The sequence below is a fragment of the Exserohilum turcica genome (genome assembly GCF_000359705.1).
Source record: "Exserohilum turcica Et28A unplaced genomic scaffold SETTUscaffold_10, whole genome shotgun sequence".
In the NCBI taxonomy this organism is placed as follows: domain Eukaryota; kingdom Fungi; phylum Ascomycota; class Dothideomycetes; order Pleosporales; family Pleosporaceae; genus Exserohilum; species Exserohilum turcicum.
The window spans coordinates 452626-479086 of record NW_007359915.1 but is presented as its reverse complement, the minus strand read 5'-3'; the positions used below and the strand labels follow the sequence as shown (position 1 = coordinate 479086).

At 55.8% G+C, this 26461-nt stretch overlaps 8 protein-coding genes across 8 annotated transcripts; 2 read left to right on the top strand and 6 right to left on the bottom strand.

The window, feature by feature from the left end:
• Positions 1-176: 176 nt before the first annotated feature.
• Positions 177-3230, bottom strand: SETTUDRAFT_102002 (uncharacterized protein; the record flags this gene model as incomplete). The annotated part of the gene is made up of 2 exons (XM_008023290.1): positions 177-1876; positions 2102-3230. 2 exons carry the CDS (start codon positions 3228-3230, stop codon positions 177-179), a joined length of 2829 nt encoding a protein of 942 aa, XP_008021481.1.
• A 1392-nt stretch (positions 3231-4622) lies between these two features.
• SETTUDRAFT_124966 (uncharacterized protein) lies at positions 4623-7170 on the top strand (the record flags this gene model as incomplete). Its single annotated transcript, XM_008023289.1, has 7 exons — positions 4623-4812; positions 4861-4899; positions 4955-5014; positions 5068-5434; positions 5481-6068; positions 6117-6201; positions 6261-7170. 7 exons carry the CDS (start codon positions 4623-4625, stop codon positions 7053-7055), a joined length of 2124 nt encoding a protein of 707 aa, XP_008021480.1. The 3' UTR covers positions 7056-7170.
• A 48-nt stretch (positions 7171-7218) lies between these two features.
• SETTUDRAFT_166638 (uncharacterized protein) lies at positions 7219-8088 on the bottom strand. Its single transcript, XM_008023288.1, has one exon. The coding sequence runs from the start codon at positions 8011-8013 to the stop codon at positions 7288-7290; it is 726 nt and encodes a 241-aa protein (XP_008021479.1). The 5' UTR covers positions 8014-8088; the 3' UTR covers positions 7219-7287.
• A 3387-nt stretch (positions 8089-11475) lies between these two features.
• SETTUDRAFT_166637 (uncharacterized protein) lies at positions 11476-14050 on the bottom strand. Its single transcript, XM_008023287.1, has 3 exons — positions 13576-14050; positions 13059-13522; positions 11476-13003 (listed from the first exon to the last, which is right to left on the bottom strand). The coding sequence occupies exons 1-3, from the start codon at positions 13999-14001 to the stop codon at positions 11821-11823; spliced, it is 2073 nt and encodes a 690-aa protein (XP_008021478.1). The 5' UTR covers positions 14002-14050; the 3' UTR covers positions 11476-11820.
• Positions 14051-15212: 1162 nt separating this feature from the next.
• Positions 15213-17114, bottom strand: SETTUDRAFT_124957 (uncharacterized protein). Its single transcript, XM_008023286.1, has 2 exons — positions 15681-17114; positions 15213-15622 (listed from the first exon to the last, which is right to left on the bottom strand). The coding sequence occupies exons 1-2, from the start codon at positions 17103-17105 to the stop codon at positions 15299-15301; spliced, it is 1749 nt and encodes a 582-aa protein (XP_008021477.1). The 5' UTR covers positions 17106-17114; the 3' UTR covers positions 15213-15298.
• A 1718-nt stretch (positions 17115-18832) lies between these two features.
• On the top strand, positions 18833-19689 carry SETTUDRAFT_144717 (uncharacterized protein; the record flags this gene model as incomplete). Its single annotated transcript, XM_008023285.1, has 1 exon — positions 18833-19689. One exon carries the CDS (start codon positions 18833-18835, stop codon positions 19679-19681), a length of 849 nt encoding a protein of 282 aa, XP_008021476.1. The 3' UTR covers positions 19682-19689.
• A 210-nt stretch (positions 19690-19899) lies between these two features.
• SETTUDRAFT_101274 (uncharacterized protein) lies at positions 19900-22536 on the bottom strand (the record flags this gene model as incomplete). Its single annotated transcript, XM_008023284.1, has 2 exons — positions 19900-21364; positions 21905-22536. The coding sequence occupies 2 exons, from the start codon at positions 22534-22536 to the stop codon at positions 19900-19902; spliced, it is 2097 nt and encodes a 698-aa protein (XP_008021475.1).
• A 1321-nt stretch (positions 22537-23857) lies between these two features.
• SETTUDRAFT_182301 (uncharacterized protein) lies at positions 23858-25685 on the bottom strand (the record flags this gene model as incomplete). The annotated part of the gene is made up of 3 exons (XM_008023283.1): positions 25201-25685; positions 24658-25084; positions 23858-24615 (listed from the first exon to the last, which is right to left on the bottom strand). The coding sequence occupies exons 1-3, from the start codon at positions 25384-25386 to the stop codon at positions 23858-23860; spliced, it is 1371 nt and encodes a 456-aa protein (XP_008021474.1). The 5' UTR covers positions 25387-25685.
• Between the last annotated feature and the right edge of the window lie 776 nt (positions 25686-26461).

The following is a 26461-nucleotide window of genomic DNA, read 5'->3' as shown; positions in this document are numbered from 1 at the left end:
AAAAAACGACAAAGATAAGAGAAAAGAAAAAATACCGACCCGTCCCATAAGATTAAAATATACATATAAGAAAAACAAAAGCCCCGGGGTATCATATGTTGTTTTAGAGTACGAGTCGAGCGCGCCTTTTGGGGGGAATTTGGGACGCTCACCCTGCTTTTACTCACTCACTCAGGTTACTGCTGCTCGCCAGGACCGAAATTCGACTTTCCACCTTTCATAAACACTCTTCTTGTGCCGCCAACTTTGCCCAAGTCGGCGAACTCGGTCTTCTTGCCGCCGAGGGTTCCGCCTAGGCCGGCGCGACTACCTGGACGACTGCCTGGACGACTGCCTGGACGACTTCCGCCGCCACTTGTTGCTGGGCGCTCGTCGCGCTGGAAAGGCGGGCGATCGATTGTGATTGCATTTGTGCTCACGGTACGAACTTGTTTCATCATGCCCTCGATCCACTGCAGCTTTTCGCCGCTGAGCTCAAGCTTTTTTGTGTTTGGGCCCGCGAGCCCAACTTCGCGGCCTTGCCACGGGCTGCCGGACGGTGTGGTGGAAGACATGACTGGTCCTTCGGTCGCGTCTGGTGTCGATACCCGGAAGTTGGGCATGGGCGGAGGTGTCCTGTCTATCGAGATGCCGACGCCCAAGCCCGATGGTTTGACTGGCGTGGTCGAAGGGCTGGGAAAGGGGTAGCCCATGCTGATGCGTCTCTCGCGCCGGCTCTCGGGGCGAGTGGGCGAGTTCTCCACGTTCTTGACTTCAAGACCAAGCACCTCGAATTTGCCTTCGCTTGCTGTTCGGCGGCCGTGGTGTTCAGCGTATTGACGCAGGTACTCGCCGAGGTCAGACCAACCGCCTCCAACGCGCACCATGACGCGCTCACCATTCTCACCGACGCGACGAATGAATAGCTTGATGGGCTGCTCCTTGCCTGGTTGTGTAAGGTGATACAGCTTGATGTCGTTGTCGCCTCTGGCTGCGGCAGATCTACGTCCACAGGCAGGATTATTGAGCTCGAATTCGCTTTTGGCAGGCGACAGAGTAAGCTCAGGCGCTTTCAAGTTACTCACTGAACGGGCTGCGCGTAGGAATGGGCGGCTGCCTTTGGCTGCGAGGCCACGTGCTGGTTTCACTTCGGGTGCATCAGGACCAGGACCTGATGTCAGCCTGATGTGGGCAGGAATAGTTGTTAGGATATCGGAAATCTTTTGTTCCAATTCTTGTGCACTGGTCGAAGGCTTCTGGACGAAGCGCGATGGTGGCCATGGCGCGCCTTCAGAATCTCGTTCAAGAGCAACGGCATCATGGTCCAGTCGTCGCTTTGCCACGGTGGCATTGAGTTCAGGGCGAGGCCCTCTCATTGCACGGTTGGTGGTGTGAAGTACAGACGGAGACTCTTCCACGGTACTGTGCGGGCTTGAGTCAGGTGACATGTCTGTGGAGAATGACCCCAGGCTACCTCTCCATGAGCGTGGTGTTTGAGGGGGGTCCAGTACAGCACGATCCTGGCCACCATTAGCGGTAACGGCTAGGTCACCATGTAGTGCGAGAGGGACGGGGCGACCGTGCGTGTGGCTTTCTGATAAACCATCCGCTCGGGGTTCGTCTGGCACGGATGTTTCGGATTCGGACTGGACTGCACTAGGCTCTGAACTCTCTTCAAGGACGTGATGCACAACGGTGTCGCCTTCGTCAAACTCGGACTCATCCTCAGAGGGAGAAGGCTCCGACTCGAAGCTAATCTGGTCTGGGAGCACGCTTGCCATGGGCAACGATGTACCACCAGAGGCATTGGAAGCCTCTGCTGGTAGTGATTTGCCTTTTGACGAGTTCACCGTGTCGATTGTAGAGTTGCTGCTGCCAGATCCACGAAGAGAGTCGTCTTCGGCAGACGCGTCATGGCTGGTAGCAGCGTCATGTTGGTAACCAGGCAGGGCAACGGTGCTTTGGCGCGCTGTTGTTGAGCGTATCTTGGGTGACAAAATCTCATCTATAGACCCAGCCCAGTCTGTTGGAGGATGGAGTGGGTCTGATTGGAACGCAGTGATTGAACGCCTGTTTGCGCGAGAATCATTGTCTGCATCAGCACACATATCTTTACTGGCACAGCTGTTGACAGGAGTCGTACTTGAGCCGGAATCTACTGACGAATGTTGCTCATGACCAGGAGTCTTGGGTGCGGTAGAGCTCTCCGCTCGTCTTCGCACCTCGAGGTCAATGAGCCGCCTTCTTGACTCGTGTTTCCACCGCCCAAAGTCTGCCTCTGTGGCTTCAAATGTATCTATCCAGTGGTCTGGTAGACAGTCTTCTCGGCCCTCGAGCGTGTCGAGCATCCTGTCCAAACGCCGACCGAGATCACTGACTCTTTGGTGGAGGGTGGCCGAGATTGTATCCACGGCTTCTTTCCATTGTTCGAAGGCGAGATCGGACGAGTCTGTTGGTGGCTCGATGGCGTCCCAGCCCAGGCGCATAGCCTTCTGCGCGGTCTCCAGGTCCCTGAGGTAACGGGGTGTTTGGCGGAGAATGGAGACGCGGGCTGTCCAGGTACCCAGGCGATCTTTGAGCTTGGCGTGATGCGGCAGTGCCGACAGCAGGGTCTGGGTAATGAGAAAGGAGAAGTCGTCCATGACCTTGTAGTGGTGACGGGTGGCTGGGAAGCCGGCAGAAGGCCGGGCCCTGCCCGCGGGATGCATGTCCAAAACGTGCTCCTTGAGCTCCTCGACGTCGAGCTTGAGCATCTCGTCTTCAATGTCGTCGAGGCGCGCCTCGTACTGCTGCACCTCGTCGGAGAGCAGAGAGCCCCAGTATTCCAGCGGCGGCACGATGTTGGCAAAGTCCGGGTCGGCGACATGTTGTCTGATGCGCAGCTCGATGCTCCTCCTCTTCTGCTCACGGGCATCGGCGCTGGGCTGCTCGAAGCTGCCAGACCAACCCCACTGCTCGATCTCGGCGCACCAGGCCTTGAGGCGTTGGGCTGCCTTTGCGACGCGCGCGCCCAGGTCTCGCTCGGCGACGGTGAGGGTTTCGATGCAGGCAAAGATCTTGTATTCGTCGCGGGTGGTGTCGAAGGGCATGGGGTCGTGGGTGAAGGCGCGCAGTGTTGTTTCGGGCGACAGGTCGCGCAGACGGCCGTCTTCGGGGCGGCCTCTCCTGCCGTTGGGCGACATGACTGGCGACGGGACTCGCCGGGGCGTATGGGGCGGCATCAAGCGCACGGGGGACGAAAAGGCGTCCATGGCGGTAGCGAGCGACAATGGGTGGGCGGCGACGGCGGCAGCGGTGGTGGTGGCAGGCGGGCTGGAGAAGGAGCAGCTGCGACGGGGCGCGAAAGATGACGAGGGCGCGCGGCGATGGTGTGAGTGGGAGCGTTTGCTTGGTCGGGTGGAACGGCCGTCTGTTTCATCCACGGCGGGCGAGCTGCCGGCAGCTGGGGGATCTGTTGACGGGGGCGGCGCAAGGATTTGTTGACTGCAGCAGCGTGCGTCGCTCCGCCCATTGGCGTGGTGTGGATGCGGGTGTGAGTGTGAGAGTGTGTGTGCTTGTCGTGTAGTCGCACAAGGTAGAATGTGCTGCTTGCACCAGCGCCAGTGCACTCTCCACCCGCACATCCGCTAGCCCCGATGCGGCCTAGCCCCAATACGCGCGCTCCGGCCCCAATCGCCCAGCCGCCCGCCCGCCCAGCTGCTCAGCTCTCTACGCGTCTCCTCGCGTCTCGTCTCGTCCAGCCCGCCAACAACCAAACAAACAAATATTCGTCCGGCACCGCCGCCAGTGCCAGTGCCAGTGCCAGTGCCTCCACCGCTTCCGCCGTCCTTATCGCTCATGCGCCGCTCCATGCCGGCCCCGCGCTGCTACATACCCTCCCTGCATGCTCCGCCCTCCCGCTCGCCACTCTGGCCCTGGACCCGCCGCCCTGCCGATGCGCTCGGAAAGAGATGGCAACAGTAATGGTAAAGGAAGAGAGCGTCATTGCCGTTGCGGGTAGCGATTCCCCGCACTGGGTCAACTTCATCCGCACGCGGGCATCTTGTGCTCTGTGCCCACGATGCCCCCATGGCTTCGCCTTCGCCTAAGCTTGCCCTTGCCGCTCTTGCTTTTGCTCCTCCTCGTGGCCCGATGCGGCATTCCGCTAAAAGTGTTGGCCCGTTGCACCGCAACCACACCCTTGGCCAGGGCTCCCCGTCGCGCTCGACATATACACTTCTGCTGTGTACCGGCTACTCCTCGGAAACAACTCGTCCGTCCTTGTGCCCAAAGCTAACAAGCCGACCCACCCCATATCTCGTCATTGTTCACTGCCAAGACCGTCGATGCCGCGTCTCGCATCGCCATCTCTGCGACCTTCCCCACTGCGTTAGCCAATTGCCAATATGTCTCCTAGGCATCCAGTCTCTCCCGGCTCTACACTCAGACTGTCCTGCACCGCAATTGACTACGGAGCATGTAACGAGCAGGTCCAGCGTCATTGCCAACATACTGGTTTGCGGTAACTGTGCCGCGAGTGGAACCATTGACGTTATCGCTCCCTCGCAACCCACGTCGTGTCATGTCTGTCTGCAACTATTTAAACGCTGGGAATCGGTGGATGCCAAATACCCAATGTCCTTCTGCTCCACTCGTCCGTCAACATGAGACCATCACTTTTGGTACTTGCAGCCATTGGCGCTCAGGCTTGTCAGCGTGAACGTGCATTTCACCATCATGCCCATAAGCACGTCAAGCGACAGACGTCGTTTCCCCCGGCATTGACTCCCCATGAGGAGATATTGCTCAACTCGTTTGACGCCACGTCCATTTCTGAATGGTCATACTACTACAGTAAATCTCGCAAATTTCGGATAAGTACATGTCATTAACCTAATGCAGCTCATGGCGCTCATTTGGCTGGCCAGAACAAGTCAATGGGTAATTTGCTACTTGAACCAATCATAACCACCTCAGAACTAACTAGCCCCCAAAGCACAATGGACTGCCGACAAGTGGGCCGAGTATGGATTTACCTCTCGTTTGGACGAGTACTGTAAGTGCCGCTGTGAGCCGGATCAAAAGACTGTCATCAATTGACTGTGTCAGACGTCTTCTTGAACTATCCCGTATCGAACTCATTGGAGCTCACCTACAAGAATGGTAGCACATACACCCCAAGCCTCAAGGAAGCGGTGCTGGAAGAGGATCCGACTACCAGCTACGCAGACAGTATTCCCACCTTCCATGGCTACTCTTTCACTGGCAACGCCTCTGCAGAATATGTCTACGTTGGTCGGGGCCAGCAAGTCGATTTTGAACGTTTGATAGCGCTTGGCGTCGAGCTGGAAGGCAAGATTGCGCTGGCCAAGTATGGTGGACCTTTCCGAGGTCTCAAGGTAAAGAACGCCCAGGATCATGGCATGATTGGCGCGGTCATCTTCTCCGACCCTGGTGATGATGGTAACATGACCGAGTAAGCAATTCTCTTAGCATGTAACGCACATTTTTAATATTCTTAGGGCCAAGGGAGTCGCCCCCTACCCTCACGGTGGTGCCAGGAACCCCACAACCGTCCAGCGCGGATCGGTTCAATTTCTGAGTACATACCCAGGAGACCCAACCACGCCTGGTTATGTGTCCAAGCCAGACTCCCCACGTTCCGATCGCCGTGAAATCCTGCCACAGATTCCCAGTCTACCCATTTCGTGGATCGAGGCACAGCCCCTTTTGCAAGCTCTTAATGGCTTTGGAACTAATGGCACCGAAGTCAACAGGACCCGCTGGGTTGGTGCGATTCCAGGCGTCGATTACTACACCGGAGAAGGATCCGGCGCGACTCTGTCCATGTCTAACATGATGAATGACACATATGGTACAATCTGGAATGCCGTCGGTGTTATCAACGGTACGAACCAAGATGAGGTGGTCATTGTTGGAAACCACAGGGATGCCTGGATTGTTGGCGGAGCAGCCGATCCCAACTCTGGATCCGCTGTACTTATTGAGCTTGCCAAGGCATTTGGTGCCCTCTCCGAAACTGGATGGAAGCCACTGCGTACCATTGTGCTCTGCAGTTGGGATGCCGAGGAGTATGGTCTTGTCGGGAGGTATGGTTCTACATAAGACTGGCACAAGTCGTTGCTTACATGCCTTAGCACCGAGTGGATGGAAGAATACATTCCATGGCTCAAGAATGCCGCAGTCTCCTACCTGAACATTGACGTAGCCGTGTCAGGACCGGTAAGTAATAGTTGAATGGCATGATTGTGAGAGACACTGACCATGTTGACCATGTTTAGATCCCCGACGTCTCCGCAACTCCTGACCTTCACGCTATCGCCACCAGTTTGATGAAGAAGGTTGTTTACCCCTACCGCAACGAATCTAGCCTAACCATGTATGATGTCTGGACGCATGAGTCTGGCAAAGTCGGCGTCCTCGGCAGCGGAAGTGACTACACCGCCTTCCTCCACCGTGGTATCGCTGCTATCGACATGGGAGCCGGTGGGGGTCCAGACGACCCTATCTACCCTTACCACTCCAACTACGACTCTTACCACTGGATGTCGACCTTTGGTGACCCGGGCTTCACGACACACAAGGCCATGGGTCAGTTCCTCACACTTGTGCTTTACCACATGGTTTCCGATCCCGTTGTGCCGTTGGAGCCAGCAGACTATGTCTCTGAGCTCAACACGTATCTGGATGCCCTCAAGGAAGAAATCAGCGCGAGCAACTTTACCGTTGATCTTGCAAACCTTACTGCTGCGATTTCGCAGTTTGAGGCGGCTGCTCAAGAATTTGTCGACCTTCGAGAGCACGCGGTTGCGGCCAACGAAACGGCGCTCATCACTGTGCAGAACCACAAGGCTCGCGACTTCTCTCGCGGATTTACCAGCCAGGGCGGTCTGCCTACCCGTGAGTTCTACCAGCACACCATCTTTGCTCCAGGACGGGACACTGGATACGCGCCTGTCACCTTCCCTGGTATTACAGAGAGTATTACTTTTGACAAGGATGCGGACTTGGCGCAAGAGTGGGTTCAGAAGACTAGCGCCGCAATCCTGCTCGCTGCTAGTATTTTGAAGACATAGAAGTTGTGCGGTGCAGGGGCCTTTTCCAGAAGGTGAAGGTTCCATAGTACCCTGGGACGATGATTATGCTCATGATGACGACAAAGATGACAATGACGACGACGATAACACGATGAATATAGGCGGTAGCTGTATCAGGAGTAGTAATGATAATGTATGCTCCAAAAATACACCACATATGATTGCCTCTGAGCCACGGATCCAAACGTGGTCTGCCCAGCTTACCTACTACTTACTTTGTAACCGCCAGCACAAACCCATCGTACCCCTTCTCGTCGACCGTCTGCACCACGACGCCATCCACCCTCGGGTCCTTACCAATCTTCTCAATCACGTGCCGCGCGCCCTCAATCCGCTCGTTCTCCGAGTCCTCGACAACCAGATAGCCGCTCCTCACGACATTATCCACAATGATGCACGAGCCCGGCACACACATGCCCAGCGCCAAGTCGACGTAGTTCCAGTTATTCGGCTTATCGGCATCGATGAAGAAGAAATCAAACGCGTCCCGCTGGCCGGCCGCTACCTGGCGCCCCAGCTCCGCAAGCACATCGACGCCCGCACCCAGCCGCACGTCGACGCGCGCCGCCAGCCCCGCAGCCGCTATATTGTCCCGCGCAACCTGCGCCCGGTGCGCATCCAGCTCCACCGTCGTAACGTGCACGTCTGGCGCCGCTGTCGCAAGCCACATGGTGCTGTACCCGCCCAGCGTGCCCAGCTCCAGAATCCGCTTTGCGCGCGACAGTCGCGCAGTCAGCTGCAGGTACTTGCCCTGCGACGGCGACACGGAAATGTCGGGTAGCCCTGCTTTCGCCGAGTTGGAGAGCGCGTGCTGCAGCGTCGCGGGCGAGGGCACGGTGTCTGGGGAAGAGGACGAGTGCAGGTGCGAGATGGCGTAGTTTTCTACGGCGATCCAGCGGGGTTGAGGAGGATCCCATTCATCTGTTATTTTGGGCATTGCTGCTGCTGCTGATGTTCGTTTGTTTGTTTCGTTTATTCGTTTACTTGTCGCCGTCGTCTTCCGTTATCGTTGTGAATTGCGAGTATGGAGGGGGGGGGGAAGGAGATGCAAACTTCTGATATGTATGTATATATGTTTGTTTGTAGTTTGATCGACTCAAAGAAAAGTTATGATTCTGGGTTGCTTGGAAGAAGAAGAAGAAGAAGAAAAAGCAACAAGCTATGTAAAGTAAAGTATATATATAAAAGTCTTTTGAAAGAAAAGAAAAGAAGAAGAAGAAGAAGAAGAATAAGAATGAGTAATACTTCTATGCCGCTTTTGAATCGGGGGCAAGGGAAAAAGTGCGTTCCCGCGCCTCTTCTTTTTTTTTTGATACCGCTTCCCCCCTCACCCCGCCCTCTTTCTAACCCCCGATAAACCCCGCTCCTTGACACTTCTTCTTTTTTTTAAATCCCGAATCACATACACCTCAGTGTCTCAGATGCACGGCCGGTTGCTCTGGCGTGCTTTCTCGGGACCACATGGACTTATCTGCATCCCGTACGCGTGCAGTGCCGCACCTTTCCCCGCTCCCGCTCCCCCCCTCCCCATCTTGCCCCGCGGGCTACTCCACACGGGTGTCTAAACAAAAGAAATTTTTTTTTAAAAAAAAAAGAAGCCACGCCATTGGCGTGGCTTCATTGGAGGAGGATGATCACCCCCCAAGCCAAACCAAACCAAGCCCATGCTGGGTGATTGAGTGTTTCTTCCTGGCAGGGCGGAATGTGGGGGAGAGATGCTTATGGAGGCGGGGAAACCCCGTGTGTGTCCTGCATATTTTGCTGCTGCATCTCTCGGAGATGGGCGGCGGCATCCGATTCATCTCCGTTGTTTGCCGGATTGCGTTGTTTTTCCAGGCACCTACTATACTACCATGTATGTATGAAGTAGTAATAGCAGCTTTGTGTGCCGCTACCTCAACGTACAATACAGACTCTGGTGTATTGCTGTGGGTGGTATCTACACATAGTATGTGTTACCATGTACGTACAGCAGACGCATCCCACTAGTCCCTTTCACGCACTGTGTTCGCAGCGCTTGACGAACCAGCCGCTTCGTTACATAGTCGGTGATCTTGCACGCCTCGGGGTTTGCGCCGGGAGCGGCGGAAGCCCCTTGTTGATGTCCATGGACATGACTCGGGTTACGTTTTTGAGCGGGCTGGGCCTGTACGGTCGCGATACACCTCCACCGCGGGCCGCGGTTTGGATGTGGCGAGGCAGACTGCGGCTCGGCGATGGTGGTGGGCTTCTGGCGCTGCTCAAACCGCTAGCAGGAGCAGAGTTGACTTTGGCTTCGTTGGTGGATTTGCCAACGCCATTGGGTTTGCAGGGATGTCGCATCACGCCTAGACCTTGTGATGTGCAAGGCCGCGCCGGTCGCCTTGGAGGATCACGTTTCTTGCCGGCTTCTTCGGGTTTGCGGTCGCTGCTGGGGTCTGCGCGCAGCGAGAGCCTTTTCCGCAGTTTCCGCTCCGTCTTGTCCTTGATCGAGTCTTTCTTGATGGTCTTTTTTGGCTTGCTGCTGGTGCTGAAGCAGCTCATCTTGCTCAATAGGCTGAGCGTAGCGCTTCTTGGCGGGCAACGAGGACTTTTTTCGGCTGTGACATGATGCTGGGCCTCTCGTTTCCAAGGCTGCATCCACCTGAACCTTGTCTGCGACTTTGGCTTTTCCACGAGTCCGGCGAGTTTGCACGGCCAGTTGACCGAGGCGAGCGACGAGTCGGACGAGAAGCAGGAGCGCGAGACGGCAGCTTCGCTCGAAGTCCAAGGAATGCTGCTGCGGAAGAGGCGTACCTCGCCGCCCAAGGCGGTGGTGCTGGAGTCGGCAAGTGATGGTGCTGCCACTGTCGCATTAGAATTCCGGACAAAGCTTCTATCGTCGTCGGCTTCCGAAATGGGCCTTAGCGTGTGCTCTGGGCCAGGCGTGTGCTCGCCCAATGGGAACCCGTCCCATTTGCTAGCCCGTTCGGCGGATTTGGGTCGGGATGCAGGCATCCGTAATTCGCCTTCGCGCGAACGCTCCTTGGTGATCACCGACGTTTCGCCTCCAGCCTCTAGCGGGAGGTCTTTGCTTGCAGATCTCGTCACTAGGCCGCCTATTTCGTCCAAGCCCAATTGATTGTTCTGGACGAGATACGAGAACTGGAGCCAGTCCAAGTCCTGCTTCGGCCCGAAAGTTATTACTATGGGCGTGCGTGCACCACCATCGTGGGAACGTGGCAGCTCTCCTGCCACCACGGGAATCATTGCAGCGCGATCAGGGCCCGAGCCTGGGTGCTGCGTGGCGTCGAAACCGCTGTCCTTTCGCTGTCGTCCTTTGTGTTGAGTCGTCGAGTCCATCCTGCGGTTGGTGGTATCGTTGAGATCTTCAAAGTCAAATGTTAGTAAAAAAAAAAACTCTTGGAGCTTATCAAAAGAGGAACCGAGGGCAATATACCTTGATGCTGATGTTCGGTAAACTTGACCACTTTTATAGAGTGATTCAAGGGCGCAGCCCCAACCTTCCCGCAGCTCCCTTCACGCATGTCTCTGCACCAACTCGTTCGACTTGACGTTCTGGGCGGTCTCTCGAACCTTGTTTGCGATTCCATTGCTGATCCCACGTCACCCTTGACGTCCTCGCTCTTGGAAACCTGTCCTGCTGGCCTCAACCACGCTTCTCTTTCTGATTCTTGCACGCCCTGGTGTCGTTCACGCAAGGTAATGGCAAAGTGTCGACACCTGTCCAAGGTATACTCCAGCCACTTGTCTGCGTCCTGCGCGTCGCCGCAAGCTATCACCGTGTGCGGAATCCGGTGCTCGTCTGCCCACTGGGAGACTTGGACGTAGGTATTGCCGTGGGAGCAGAGATGGACACAGTAGAAAATATATGCATGCTTGGGCGGGGCTACAATATAAACAAGTGCATGTCCCTTCTTTTCCAGTAGTCGTGGCGCTACTCCTGCAGATGCATCAGTCATTACCGGTGATTTTGCTTTCACCAAGGGGGGGTTCGTGCTGCCCGAAAACATCAAAAGAGGGTCAAACTTGCTACATAAGGTTGGCGGTTGGAGACAACGGCTCGTACAGGTGTTGGTATTAGTACCAACTTTGACTTCTGTATTCATGGACCCATGCTACGTTACACCGTGGCAAACAAGTCGATAACCACACCCACACACACCTGGTCCATGGCTGCCCTACGTTTGCCGTACAAGACTTACATTCATGTTCCGCTGAACAATGCGTGTTGATGCATCTTTGAGCGCTTGTTTTATGTTGTTCGTTTCTCTTATTACACGCCCCGCCTGGGTGTTGTATACGGGTGATCCCGCCACTGAAGTAGATAAAGTTGAATGAACCCGGGGGTCCGAGTTTACGCAAGGGGTTTCAAGACATCTCATTAACAATCAGGGTAAACAGGGTCTCGTTGAACGGCTCCGCCCTCCCCTGTTCGCAGCGCCCTTTTTTTATTTCAAGTGGCAATGCTTGATAATCAACAAGAATAATGGGGGTTTGAGAAGAAAAAAAAGGGGATTGTTGGTGGTGGTAGCCACAGAAACGTCGTGTACCAATGACTCGCGAACCTTTGTTTTAGCGTGGCCCGACTTTGGATATCATGCTTTCAGACAAGGAAATGTCCGATAGGATGGAAAAGCAGAAACAAAAAAAACAAGACAAACGCCACGCTCGCTAAATGACCAAAAACATATTATGAATGGAAAAAAGAACTACAAGGGAGAAAGAAAGAGACTCAACGCAGGAATGTTGGTTCACAAACATGTCATGCCCCGTGATGCGGATCCGTGTTGTTGACAGGTGCATAACCCGTACTCGTGGCACCCGTGTACTCTGTATGAACCTCAAGATCCGGGTTCACATGAGAGATTTCCACCATTGGCGGCGGGGTGTGGGTTGGTTGCAGGGTGAGGCTCTGTTGTGATGAGTTGTAGCTGATGCGGTGCGACGCAAGCGGCACCATGTCTTCCGGGTGCATGCTCCACCGCGCGGCTTTGTTAGCTTCTTCGTCGGCGCCGGCATCGTGCGACAGGTGGCCGTACAAGGGGCCTGTTTCGTGGGCGGTAACGTGCGAAGCGTGGTCGTGGTGGTCGTGGTGGTCGTGGCTATGCTCATCAACTTCGAGTGCATACGGCTTGCCGCTCTTCTTGAGATGGTGGTTACACCATATTGCGCTTAATTTGTCAATGGTGAGGATCAGGAAGAGGAGCACAACCAAGACGGGCAGCATAGCGGGGGATTCAATCGCAGCGTAGACTTTGGTGTCGTCGGCAGTAAGGGCAAGCATGGCGAGGCCGACGGAAAAGGCGGCCATGCGCGACATGACCGATGTCCAGTCAAAGAGGTCCGACTTGTGGCGGCGGATGAGGAACAGGAAGATGACAAAGCAGATGGTCAGAAGGCAGAAGGACGCCCAGAAGTATAGGTAGACGAGTTTCCACGCTTTGAGTCCGACTTCCAGCGGGCTGTGGTCTTCGAGCTTGTCCACCGGAAGCTTCATGCCGAGACCCGTGTACACGCCATTGCTGATGGAGTAGGACACGTTCCTGAAAGCATAGGGCCAGGTGCTTTCTTCGTCGTTGGTGCCAAAGGCGTACTTGGACGAGTTCTCAGGCGAGCAAATGCCCGCCGTTTTTCCAATCTCTATGATTGCCGATTGCGCTTCGTCGAAGAAACTCAAAGTCTCGAGCTTAGAGTCGAGCTCAAAGTATTCCAGCAGGCTGAGCAGTTTTTCCTGCAGCTTTTCACCGTCAAGATTTTCTTTGACGCAATACTCTGTGACTTTGGCTGCGGCCTTGTTGGTGTTGTTGATGACATAGCGGGCCAGGGCCAGCTGCTGGGAGCCTTCGACTACACCGACAATGGCAATCTGAAGTGGAAAATGCAAAAGACTCCAGATCTGCTGTCGGATTGTTCCATAGTGCCCATGGGGGAAATTGTCAAAGTAGCTAGTCGAGTTGTTAGCCCAAAGCCTTGAACACTGAATCGTAGCTAGATACTCACAGGGCCCAGACTAGCACCAAAACGACAATGATGCACATGATTAAAAAACATCCTTCGACATCAAGGCCGTGCTTGCCCATGATTCGCGACACGGTCTTTGTGACACCGATGGCACCCTCGCCAATAACAATGATGGTTAGCAAGCTCATGCGCTCCATTAGATGCGTCTTCTTGAAACTAAGCATACGCCAAATACAGGATATGGCAATGACAAAGATGGCCTCGATGACCATGACAACGTACCATACCAGGTACACGTGCCGTTTCTTCTGGTTGCCCTCGCGGAACGCAGGTGTCATTCCAGCGAATGCACCCATGCTGACTCCGTAGATGATGAACATGAGCAGCAGAGGCAGGTAGATCTTGGAGTACTTTGCCCTCCACGTGAAGAAGAGGACAACGAGATACTGGATGGCAAGGAGACCACGGCTGATGACAAGCGTGTAGCACAGGATGCGGAAGTTCTGGGCTCATCAGTAAACCACGTCGTTCAAAGTTGCTGGAATGCAAAGCTTACCGTGTTGTTGCGGGGGCCCTTTGAGTTTGCAGGGTTGAACTGGCTGCCCACCAATGCCAGTCCGACGAAGACGATGAACTGAATCGTCTTGCACACGCGCTCATACAGCGAGTCTCGAGCAAAGCGCACATCGTGGAGGGTAATCTGGAACCAGCACGACCACAGGATGCCGAAGAAGCCAATGTATCCCAGGAGGTAGTCGACGTCGGTGATGGAGTGGTAGGCGGTAAATGTTGCCAAGTTTGCGACGAAGAAGAGGTCGAAGAACAATTCGACGCTGTTGGCCTCGTGGCGCTGGGAAAAGACCAGGCTCTCGTGATCGGCACCGACGAGGGGGCTCTCGATGAACGGCGTCGTCTTGTGTAGCCGCTTGAGGTGCTTTTCGGCGTCAACGTCGCGCTTGTGGCCGTGGAAACTCCAACCCATCTTGGCAATGCCGTCGACGCAGAGACAGAGAGGTAGACTATCAGGAAACGGGGACAGGGCACAAAGGAAGGCTACCGAGAGAAGCGAAATGATGACACACGACTAGGACGAGGTGGTGCCGTGGCGTGCCGGCGAGACTCTTATGTGAATGTGGCATTCTCGCGGGTGCTCGACGGGCTTCAGCCCTGACGCCCAAGACGGGTAGCTCGCGGGCTATGTTAGGGCTGTCGTGCTCGGCTCAGCACTACTTACGGGGGAGGGCTATTTTTCTCCAGCTCACGAGGAGGAGGTGGGCGCGGCATGGTGGTTGCTCACCGGGTGGCCGTGCTGCATTGGGAACCCCCTTGGCCTCGTATGCAGCGACGTCGAGAGGCGTCGGCCGATGCTAAGCTTTTGCATGCAACCCAATCACGGGCGGCACGTGACGGCGCTTGGCGTTTCTCGAGAGTCAGCTTCACCAGCGTCCCCCCGACGAAGCTCCGCACGCTGGCCGCCAACACGCCCAGCTGGAGCGGAGACGTCCTGGGAATCAGCCAGCCTTGCGGTAAGGCGCAGCGACGGGCTTCGGCATCGCGCCTGGGCATGCATTGCCCATCGCGTTTCACTGCAGTAGCCCGTTGCCTGGCCACGCCTAGCCCTCTGCAGAGACAACGCAGCACTTTTAATAGTATGCATCCGTCTGCTCCCACCACCACCACCACCACTCCTGTCCACGACTCGCTGCTGTGGGCCCTGCTGCGGCCGCCAATCTTGCCATGGCCGGGGTCACGCAACCACAATCACGGCTTTCCTTTTCCTGGTCCCCAAAATACTCCTTCATTTCCAACACTGCCACCCATGTCGACAGGCCATGTATGTGCCTTTGGCCTAGCTTCTGCATGGCGGCATCCATCGAGCATTGCAATCCTCGCTGTTTACTATCCACGCAGTACTGTAGTATAGTAAACACGCCGCTCCGTCCGGCCCCCCGCCGTCTTTGCGGCTGAACACATAGGCCCTGTTTCACCCGCCTCGTCGGAAGCGAGGTTGCGATCTTCTTACTAAGATTCATTGCCCCGAAATTCCATGCCCTACCCTGTCGGCCTACCACTTGGCGTCTGTCGTGCCTCTACTGCATCTACCACCAGTCACCGCATTCAAGCCCACACCGGAGTACATGTTCAACCGCACTCTTGGCGTCCAAGTTGCATATCAGCTCACGTCTATAACCACCCATACAACGCCGCGCTCATCATGCAGCTTCAGTGACCGCCGAAGCCATGCAATCATGCTATAGTACAGATGCCCCACGTGTCCCTCATTTTCGTATCAAGCCGGTGCCCTCATCTGCGTCCCCACCAATCTCCTCCTCTTCATCTTCCTCTTCGTCTTCATCCTCTTCGTTCCATCCCTCAGCTTCCAGCCCTTCTCCACGGATGCCGAAACTCAGCGCAAATCCAACCAGCGAAACCCCAGCAAAGATGCCAAAAGGCAAAGCCTCGCCCTTGGGTTTCAGCTTGGTAGCCGCTGTGAAAAGCGACCCCGACACGAAGGGACCTGCTGCTCGCCCGGCAGCAGAGAGCGTCTGTGCAAGCCCGTTGAGTGTTCCTAGTACGTTGTGGTTGGGGGCTGAGTTGGTAATCTGCACATGATTAGTATCTCGGAGACGGACATGAGTCTGTCTGGACTGAGTCACTTACCATAAGAAGCGCCGCTGTCAAGCCACCGACACCGGCAACTGTCTTGATCACTAACACGACACCAAGCTCGAACCACAACCACCCAGCCCCCGAGCCAATGCCTTTGTATGGTTTGCTTTCCTTGTAACCCACCCACGGCATGAGCCCAAATGCCGCAATGAACAGCCCCAAGCTAACACGGTACGCCATCTTGTTGCCAAGCTTGCCCCGCAATCGTCCAAATATACCCACCTGGAACACTATGGTAATAGCGCCTGCAAACGACAGTGACAAGCCGACCGCCTCTGGCTTCAACCCACGTCCCGTAGGGGGCTGCTCCTCGGCGAAGATGGGATACAGCGAGTTGTACGAAATGTTGGCCAGTTGGAAGATGAAGTAGGTTACGAGAAGCAGGACCGTATCCCGGTTCAATATTTCTTTTCGTGTCAGCTCTTCGCCGTTGTGCGGGAAGAGCGCGGGTGCAGACTCGCCAGAGGCGTCCGATACATCGTCCTCGTCCTCGTCCTCATCCTCTTCATTTATACCATCCATTTGCCGTGAATCGTGCTTTTGCTGCTGGCCGAGTAGGCGCCGCACGTACGTCGGTCGTGACGAGCTTGTAAACTGCCATATCCAAGCGAACAAGTTGCCCAGTCTCTTTCCCAACGGAGGCAGGTGTTTGGCCTCTTCCAGGCTTTCCTCCAAGAATACCATGCACACGACCAGGTCGACGCCGAGAACGAGGGCGGAAAAGAGGTTGGGTAGGAGGTACGGGTACGGATTTGCCTCGCTGTGTGAGAAGGGATTCTTGTAGAGAACCAGCAGCCCTCCCACAATGGGTCCGGTGATACCGCCGATACCATAGACAACAGGCAGGTAGGTGAAGGCACGCGACTGGTTGCTCCGATCCGTAATCTCTCCCAGGCACGTCGACACAACGCCCGAGTTGCCGTTGACGAAGCCCATGAGTGCCTGCACGACGATAGCATGCCACAGCTTGGTGCAGAAGCCAAACAGCAGAAAACAGCATAGGGTCAAGAAGGTGCCCATGATGATGACGGGCTTCCGCCCAATCTTATCCGACAGCCAGCCCCAGAAGAAGTTTGTGGTGAACTGCGCAAGCGCAAACGATGACGCGATCAGACCAACGTACAACCCTCCCTGTCCTTCTTTGACTTCAGGAAACGACTTGGTCATCTCGGGCAAGTATGGGCTTATCGAGTTGAGAGCCGTCTGCTCGGCCAGAGCTATGACCGCCAGCACGATCAGCTGCTTCGTGGGCAGCGGCGACTCATGGTTGTCGTGGCCGTCGTGCGAGAGGTCGCGATTGAGGCGCGATGGCGAAGTCGAGGGTGGTCGGCCGCGGGTCCTGGGCGGGATCGTGGGAAATGTCTCATAGTGGAGCGTTGACCTGCGCGCCTCGATGGCCGGCCGTCGTGAGGGCATCGTGGGCCGTTATATGCTACCTTGCTGCGGTAGAAGTGTTCCAGCAAGCTTTCACATGCATCGAAGCGAGAGCAGATGCAAAAGATGGGATTTGGCGTCGACTGAGAGATGCAGTTGCTATGCAAGATTTCAGCTTGGCACCACGCGACTTGCGTGCGTCATAGGCGCGAAACCCCGAGGTCTTGGCGCGCCATCCCCGTCCGGCGCTCACATGACTTGGATCATGACAACATGGACCAGGCAGTACTGGTACCCATCTCGAGCCTATTACCTTGTGCCCACGGCTGGAATTATTTTGACCATGCCAACTCATCTACATCGCGCTTTTCGACATGACGTCCTCTTTTGGAGATTGCGGACTCAAGCTTGATCCAAACGACCATGGCGGGGAGTAACGCAGCTTGCCATGGTAGTTCGAACTGCGGAACACAATTCTTTTTCCTATCTCAGATATTATCTCCTATTACCCAGTACGGCTGAACATAACCAGGTACTGTTCAACGACAGCTCCAGCTCAAACAGTATTCCATTGCCCACACCGCGAGACTATACCATCTTGCAAGTTGGATCGATCCATACTAGCCATCAAACGAGCGGAATCTGTTTAGAATTTTAGCAGACGGCAAGGGAACACACGGACTGCGTTCTACAGCCCAAGAATACAGAATGAGCTCAAAGCCCACTTATTCTCGTTGAGCGCGGCTGTTCAAGCCAACGCACAAGGATCACTTGGCCGCATAGCGCGCGTTTCCTAATAGAGCCTCCCCCATTGCCTATATCTAGGGGCCGAGAATCTGTCCAAGCAACACACATACACAGGCACAGGCGACCAAGGCCACGGCACCCGCCCGCCAACCAGGAAACAAGCAACTTTTTCGCCCCCAAAAGGCTACCCATCGACTCTTGCTCGCCTAGATACAGTCCCGTCGTGCAAGCCCGCTCTTCCCCCGCAATATGTGTTAATTTCCACAACCCCCTCATGTCCAATCTATCTTACGCCTTGCTCAGCCGCACACCCCCACGTTGCAGGCAACACCTCGCAGCAACCTGCCAATCGAAGACGCCGCCCATGTACGAGGAGGAAGGCTCCACAAGCGGAGTTTGAAAGAGGCCTTTTTGTCTCTTTTCACTCAAGTGTCTCAATCCTTCTCAAACATGAGGATGCATGTCCCCACAACCAACGGTCCAGACTTACTACCCCGGGACGAACGAGCAAAGAAACTGCAATACGGCGCGTAGCAGCAAAATCATACATTTTTCACATGCTTGATTGGTAATATTTCGGTTGACTACCCATTTTAGATGCAGGTCACTTGATGAGACATGTTTTCGTCAGCGCGCCAACGACTCTGGGATCCCGCAACGCCTAGTCCCAGCACCGTGAGCACATTAATATCAATATACCTGAGCAGCGTAGATTACCTTGGCGCCATCAAAGCGGAGCGGGACATGTCTTGGTGATGGAGTATGAGGAATCAAAGCCCAGAGCAACACTGTCATGGCGGGTACAAGATATACAAGTCAGACATGGTTAAAAAGGAAAGGTACAACAAAGAAGACTCGGCGACTCTGTTCACCAAACTCTCCCTTCCATTACACACACAGTGCTCGTTTTTATCTCTGCACTGGAAAGAAAAAACAGAGGGGAGATTTCCTCAGGATTTGTTTAACAACACAACTTCCTCACGATCCATCACATCCATCTCCTAACTAAACTAACACCCAAAATGCACTACCACAAGCCATACCACCTCCTCACAGCCATATCCCTCCTCACGCCAACCCTCGGCGCCCCCCTCCAGCCCCCCATCACAAACAGCAGTGCTCTCCCCACACACTACGGCCTCCTCGTCTTCCCGCACTACCAAGCCCTCGACATCTTCGGCCCCATGGACCTCCTCAACTCGCTCTTCATGATGTACAGCAACAGCACGCCCGCGCCGCAACTCTCCGTGCTAAGCCGCACCCTGGCGCCCGTAACATCAGCCATGCTACCCGGCGGATTCGGCCAGGAAATCGTGCCCACGACCACGTTTTCGCAGTACCTCTGCGAACACACATCTGCCGACACGGCCGCGAGGCGGAATTGCACAGACACGTCGTCGTCGTCGTCGGCGCCAGTTCGTTCGGCAGCCAAAGCGTCGACAGATATCGACGTGCTCGTCGTGCCGGGCGGCGGCGGCACACGCCGCGACATGAGCGCCGAGATAGCTTTCATCGCTGCCACGTATCCCAGGCTAAAATACATAATTTCCATCTGCACGGGCGCATCGTTGCTGTCGCGCGCGGGCGTGCTATCCGGGCGGCGCGCGACAACGAACAAGCGGAGCTGGGCGTGGGCGACGTCGCACGGGACGAACATCACGTGGGTAGCGACGGCGCGGTGGGTGGCAGACGGCAATGTTTTTTCGAGTAGCGGGGTGTCGGCGGGGACGGATGCCATGTATGCGTTTGTGGGGAGCGTGTATGGCGAGGCCGTGGCCGAGTATATGGGGTGGAGTCTCGAGTATAATCGCGTGACGAGGTGGGATGAGGATCCTTTTGCGGCGGTGTGGGATGTCCCTGAGGCGGCGTAGGTAGGTGGACTTGGGTAGAGCAGAGTGATGGAATGGCTTGTTGTTGTGAAGATGTGTTTGTATAATGCAGTTTTGTGAGAGCATTGAATTGCCTCACTTGGCATCTGCACAGGAGTAGTCAATCGTATACTAGGACTAACAATATGAAATTCATTCTTACTACGTCAGAATACGAATGTATCCATCTTCATCACTCATAGACATCTAGTATCATCCACTCATTCAAACGACGCCCACTCTCGGTCCAAGACCTCCAACTCGCGCTTCGCCCATTCATACTTGCTATCGCCCGGCTCCGCATTACCCAGTCCTCTGAGAATATCCTTTCTATCTCTTACGTTGGCAATTTGTGCCTTCTTCCTCTCTAAAGCCTTTCGCTTTAGATATGCAAAGTCCTCGTCTTCGACACTTCGCACCCAGACCTTGCGCATCCGTGGGCTCCACAGGCAGCAGCTCGACCCGGCATCCGGGTCCTCGCCAGGGACTAGCTGGATGGATTTGTTGAACAAACGAGGTATGGTAGAGGGTACCGACTTGGACTGCATGGCAGGCCAGACAAATCTATCGTAACATTCCTCACACACGGTGAACTCGGGCAGTTGAGGAATAAAGTACCATGGCTTGCGGAACAACGCCTTGTCTCTTGCGCATTCGCCCTTGAAGGCATAGTCACGCGCAAGGTCGACAAAACGGTCAATGTCGGGTCGACGGCCGGAATACTGTGCCTCATCGTCAAGCTCCATCAGAAGCTCCAGGTACTTCATGTGGCGGCGGGAGCTTGTACGGAAGCTGCAGGTATATTTACTTGGTATGTTGGAATAGCCAGTAGTGATCCGGGGAAAGTAGCCACGCATGCTCGGGAACAAGGCTTCGGCCAGTCGCCTGTCACTTGAACAGATGGCGAAGTTGGGCACAAACATACCGTCGCGCTGATTAACGATACCATACCAGCTGACCTCGTTGGTGTCCCTTTCACGATCGCCAGGGCACGGCTTGTACGTGTCGGTAATATCTGCGACGGCGAAGAGAATATCGAGTGATTTCCGACGCTGCTTGACAATGAGGTACCAAGCAAGGCGCGACCACGGGTTGCTAAAGTCGCACGCCCGCTTGATAGACCAATCATTTAGCCAGATCTGCTTGAATTCCAGAGCGAAACGAGTATCGGCGAATACACCTTTGTAACAATCTGGACAAATGTTGAAGTTTTTGAACCCCCGGAGACTGTACCAATCATCATACTCCCTCGACGCCTTGCTTCTCGGACAGTCTGGCAGTGATTTCAAATCCAGTGAAGCAGGCCTCAGCGTGGATTTGTCCCTGCGACCATCTTGCGAGCGAACGCTATTCGATCTTGCTCTCCTGGAAAGCGCGGGATCTTCGATGCTGTCCTGTCTGCTTGGGTGGGCTTGAGTATCTCTAATGTATGGAGAGCCAACAGCGACTGGCGATAAGGGTCGGGGAGGTTCGATATAATCTTGTCTGGGCGAGGCAACGGCTGAGTGGTCAAACTGGTAGTGTTGTTCTGGTGGCATAGAGACATCAATCATTTGGTCGTCCATTGGATAGGGCAAAGTAGAGTGCGAAGAGGGCGGCCTTGCCGGCGAGGGACTCTGAACATCGATGCGAGGTTTTGGGAGCGGCATCGTTTCGTGTCTGCCGTATCGAGAAGGGGGTCTTGACCTGTCGCGGGCAGATGCTGGAGAAAAAGTAGAGTGCCGGTCGTCTTCGGAAATGGGAAAGCGACCATGGCTAGGTGAAGAAGCCGAGTAAGGCAGCGGAGAAGCGGGTCGGCCGCCACTTCGGGAAGAAGGCCGCGTCCCAGGAGGCGTCTCCTTGAGCCGCGTTGGGAGTTGAGATGGCAACGGCGAGCTTGGTCTAGACACGGGACGCGAGCCATTGGTATAGGGAGCATCCACAGGAACCGGCCTCGGCTTTCGTGCGCTGTTGTTCAAAGAGGAGCTGGAGGAGCGCGGAGACTGGCCATATGAGTTTTCCTTGGACGAGTTGGATGAATCTTCCTTGCGCGGTTGTGGTGGACGGTGCCATGAATCACGCCTTGTCGATTCCGGGCGCGTCTGTGTGTCTCGCAAATTCGTCCTCAAATCCTCCCTTTGTAGATCGCTCTTCACGAAGCTGTATCGTGCCGGCTTTCGTTCGGTTCGGAGGCGGGATATGCTATCGGTCTCCGAGTCGGAATCCACAACGTAGTCTTTGCCCGACGGCCGGGAGGAGTTTATGTAGGAGCTGGGGCGGCTGCCGCTCGGCCTTGGCCTCGAGGCTCTGCCGCTGAAGTCTTTGTGCGTGTCTCCAGCATCGCGACTTGGGTCTGGTCTCGGGAAAGCACTGCTGGAGGGGGTCATGGCCTCTGGCGAACGTATGTAATCGGCCCGCCCAGGAGCGGTCGACTCCTTCTGTGAATGCGAATAGCCATAAGGCGTCCTTTCTCTTTCAATCAAGACGGGCGGGTCTGGAACGTTGGTATTAATGTGCGGCGCGTATCCACGCTCTGCGAAGCTCCTCCGCGGGCGCTCGCCAGAGCTATTGGACGGAGCTGCATCTTGTGCAGGCTTTGGCTGCTCGATCTCGTCGAGGATGGATTCCTGGTCGACGGCTCCCCGCGTGTTGACGGGCGGCTCACCGTCGTCCTGCCGTTGTTGTGGCGATGACGCAACCGAGGGCGTTTCTTTTGCCAGGGCGTCGGGCTCGTCCTCGACGCTGGGGGGCGGCGGCCATGTCTTCTTCCGTCTGTGTGATCTGTATGCGTGCGAGGCAGAGGGCCGGGGAGGCGATGTGCGGGAGGAGTAGGAGGAGTAGGAGGGGTAGGAAGAGGCGTAGGGATTGTTGGCGCGCATGTCTGTCAGTTCGTCGGCCAGAGACTTGTCGTGGCGCGAGTATGCGTAGATGTCTGCATCGCGCGGCGTTGTGTAGTAAGAATCATGGCGCGGACGCTGGTAGTAGCGGCTGTCGTATCCGTAAGACATGGAGAGGGAGTGTGAGTGAAGAGGTCAGACGGGCAAGGTGAGACGGGCGCTTAGCACGTGCATTGGTTTTGAGCGCAGAAGCAACGACTAGGGCGGTTTCACGAGCAGCACGATGGGCATGGAAGAGACGAGAAGATCGGACAGCAGGGCGGCAGCGGACATGTTGGAATGCTGCTCCAGAGATGCTAGGTGACGCATTGAGCCCGGTGTGAATTGCGGGTCGCGCCTTCTCCATGCAGCAACCCCACCGCCGGCGCACGCTTATTCGCTCGCTTGGCAGCCCTCTCCAAGCTGCTGCACGCCAGCGACCACGTCCACCGCCAGTTCACGCGCCCGTCACGGCGCCGACAGCCCTAGACCGACGCGCCAGACGTGGCATGACGAGGATACGGCCTCGCTGCGTATGTATTGCTGGGTCGCGGGATGCAAGAGTTGTGGTTGCGTGTTGGGGTTTGCCTCCCAATATTCCCAAGCAGGCTCCTTCACCAAGACCCTGATCAAAAAATAGCAACTCGGCCCACGTCAGGAGACGCTGATGGCAGTTCTGGCCCCCATCCCAGGCAGACAGTATAGCCTACCATGCATAGGACATGGAGCTTCAACGGATACACGCTTGCCGCGATGCTGCCCAGCAACCGGCCGTATACATGAATATACATGAGTATACCGAACTTCAGCAACCCCCGACTAGAATCGAGTAAGATGTCAACCTTCGGCGGGCTCCGGAAAAGCGGTAACACGGCACCCAGCACCGCCACACACCAAGTCTATCCTGCATGCGCCTCGCCACATTCTCCATGGCCCTGTACGACAACAGCAATCTGCTTGGTCAGTGCACAGCCACAATCACTACTGCAATCATCATGCTGCCTAGCGTTCTGGTTCCAGAGACGCTCGCGTGCACGCCATTACATTTAAACATGTCTTGTCATATCGGCTATATCAGAGTCTGAACCATGCGCTAGTCCCTTTTTTCTCCGTCCCCCCTCACACAACAGCCGCCTGGAACATAAAGGTATTTTGTACATTGTCTGGCGAGGAACGTCCGTTAAATGACAAATATTCACCACCCAGGCACAGCCCGAGATGGTGACGAATGCATGCCGTCCGGACATGGTAACTGGGTATCAAAAGAAAAGATGCAAGTAAATCGTCTAGAGTGTGCAAGGCACGCTGCAAAGGCACCATGGGCTTAGAACAGGTTGCCCTTGGGAGTGGCGCAAAAGATGCCAACGGCCACGCCAGACAGCACCAGGGCACCGAGAATGGCTTGGATGAAGATGGTGTCTTGAATCTGGCGCAGAGCAGGCTCCTGGATCCAAACCTCGCGATCAAAGACCTTGCGGATGAGGTTGCGCTTCTCGTATCGCGCAACCCACGGCTCATCCTCATAAGAGTTTCTCGATGCCTGAGAATCCATGCTCGCGAACGAGTCAGCCTTGGTGTCGAAGTCGTGTGGTTCGTCGTCGGACGTAAAAAGCTCCCATGGTCGAACATGTCGATGGTGCATGCCATGGAGTACAACACACATGCCCTTCCACGCGGCAATCAGCGTAGAGATGCCAATGAAGAAACCGATAAACGAGAGCACACGCCATGCACGCCCGGCGCTGCTGAGGGTAAGGATAATGGCAGCAACGAGCCCGGCGACGATTCCGGCGACACCGAGGCCACGGGCAAAGACTACACGAGGACGGTTGCCGTTGCAAATGGTCCAGCGGATGAAGTTGGGGTGTGCCTGACAGCGAAGCGTCCATTCAACCGATGTGATGACTTCGGCAAAGGCAGACGGATGTGTTGTGTGCTGGAGGGCATGCATCAGTGACGACGTCTCCCTGGACGAGAGGTTTAGTTGTCGCGGGCCATTGTTGGCAATGTAGATGGAGATGATGCGGCTGATCTCTTCTCGGTAAGGCTGGACGGAGACTGTGGGGCATGAGCGCTTGGAGCCTAGAGAGAAGAAGAAAGAACGTCAGTAAAAGCCATACTTACGTGGTTTCCATTTGAGGCCGGCGTTTTCAAACGCACCATCAGCACGCTCGGTGTGATCAATCCGGGATGCATTCATGCTTTCATAGCTGGAATCAAACGACTGGCCTGGTCTGTTGCCAATGCTGCTGGGAGTGCGAGGGGGGGTGTGGAAGGGGTCGTTGCTGCCTTTGTCGGATTCCACCACGCGGCCCTCGATGGCGAAGTCAGTTCCCTTGAGGGCTCTGGCAGCATCGGCACTGTAGGGCAGTGGGCTGGTCTTTTCGGGCATCTGTGGATCTCCGGTCCATTCAGGCGACAGGACCTTTTCGCTTTCGGGCAGGGCCTCGAAGCGCTTGGCGTAGTCGCGGTACCAGAGGAAGAACTGCAGGTTCTCGGCAGACAGCTCAATGTACTTGAGGAAGTTCATGAAATCACGGACCGTGCAGGGCTGGCAGCAGTCAGTGCGTGCGCTTCTAGAAGGAAGCGCAGAGGCTGGCGTGGTAGGAGGGCATCGTGGGGAGCACGTGTGACGTGATGGTGGAAGGCGGTGAAAGAAGCACTTACCGGGCAAGCACCACCAGCAACGATGGTGTCAAAGGACAGCGCCTCGGGAATGCCGTTGGACATGGCACTGCGGCCAGACTTGACCGACTCACAGATGTTCTGCCGCTTGGTGTCGGTAGAGATGGCGGAGACGTGGTCGCCGACCGAGACGCGGCCGGGTCGGCGATAGCGCAGTGAGTAGACCATGGTGGGCTGGCGGTGGTGATGGTGATGGCTTGGCAGTGACGAGAGAAGACGGCAGCAAATGCTTGGCCGCAGTCAATTGGCAGCGAGTGAAGCTATATACGCCCTTGGTCGAGGGATAAAAGGGCGGATATCCAGAGTCGGGTCAGTGCCCGCTAGAGGGCGACTAGAGGGCCTACGTGGATAGTCGGGTCGGTGGGCAGCTGAGGCGTGGTCGAGCTACCGGCCGATGGTTCGCGAAGGCTGGTAGCGCCGGCACGCGTGGTGGTGGTGGTGGTGATGGTGGTGGTAGTGGTGAAGGGGTAGGCAATAGGCTTAAGTAGAGAGAGGAGGGGGGGGGGAGGGAGGGAGAGGGAGAGAAAAGATGCAGTCAAGCCAGGGCCTTTCTTCATTCGTGGCAGGCACATGGCTCTCCACCTCGACTGCTCGTAGCCGTCTGGGGAGTAGTCTCCCTGTAGCGTGCGAGGTCCATGGCACGTCCGCACATGGGATCCCCGACGTGGCCACACAACACCAAGGCACATACATGTACACACACACGCACACATGCTGCACTGCGGCAGACGGTACGGTACACGGCGCTGGGGGGTGCAGGGACGCGCGACAAATGCACTAGAATGGCAGCCGACGGTGGATCGGCCCTGTGGGAATGTAGTAGTAGCAGTGGCAGTAGGATGCGCGCCGATCGCCTGGGCGCTGGTGTATGGTGTATGCAGTGTAGCAGGCCAGCCCAGGCGGGTCACTACAGCAATAAGATTGTGATTAGGATGGCGTCGCCCAGCCGTGGCGCCGACCCGGGCTGTCACTTGTCAGACTGTCTCTGGCACGCCGTTGGGAAATGAGGATACGACAAACATGTTTCCACCATGCTGGATACATATTGCAGACGGACACGGACACGGCGCGCCAACGCCCGCAAGCGCTGCGGAGAAGCGACTGCACAAGATGCATGTCTGGATGGAGTACATGTGTGTTGATGTATGTAGATGTATGTTGATGTGCCCAAGAAAACATGACGTCTTTTCAGACAGCCACGACGGCGACAGCGACAAGTTGATACACAGCCGGCCTGTCCCTT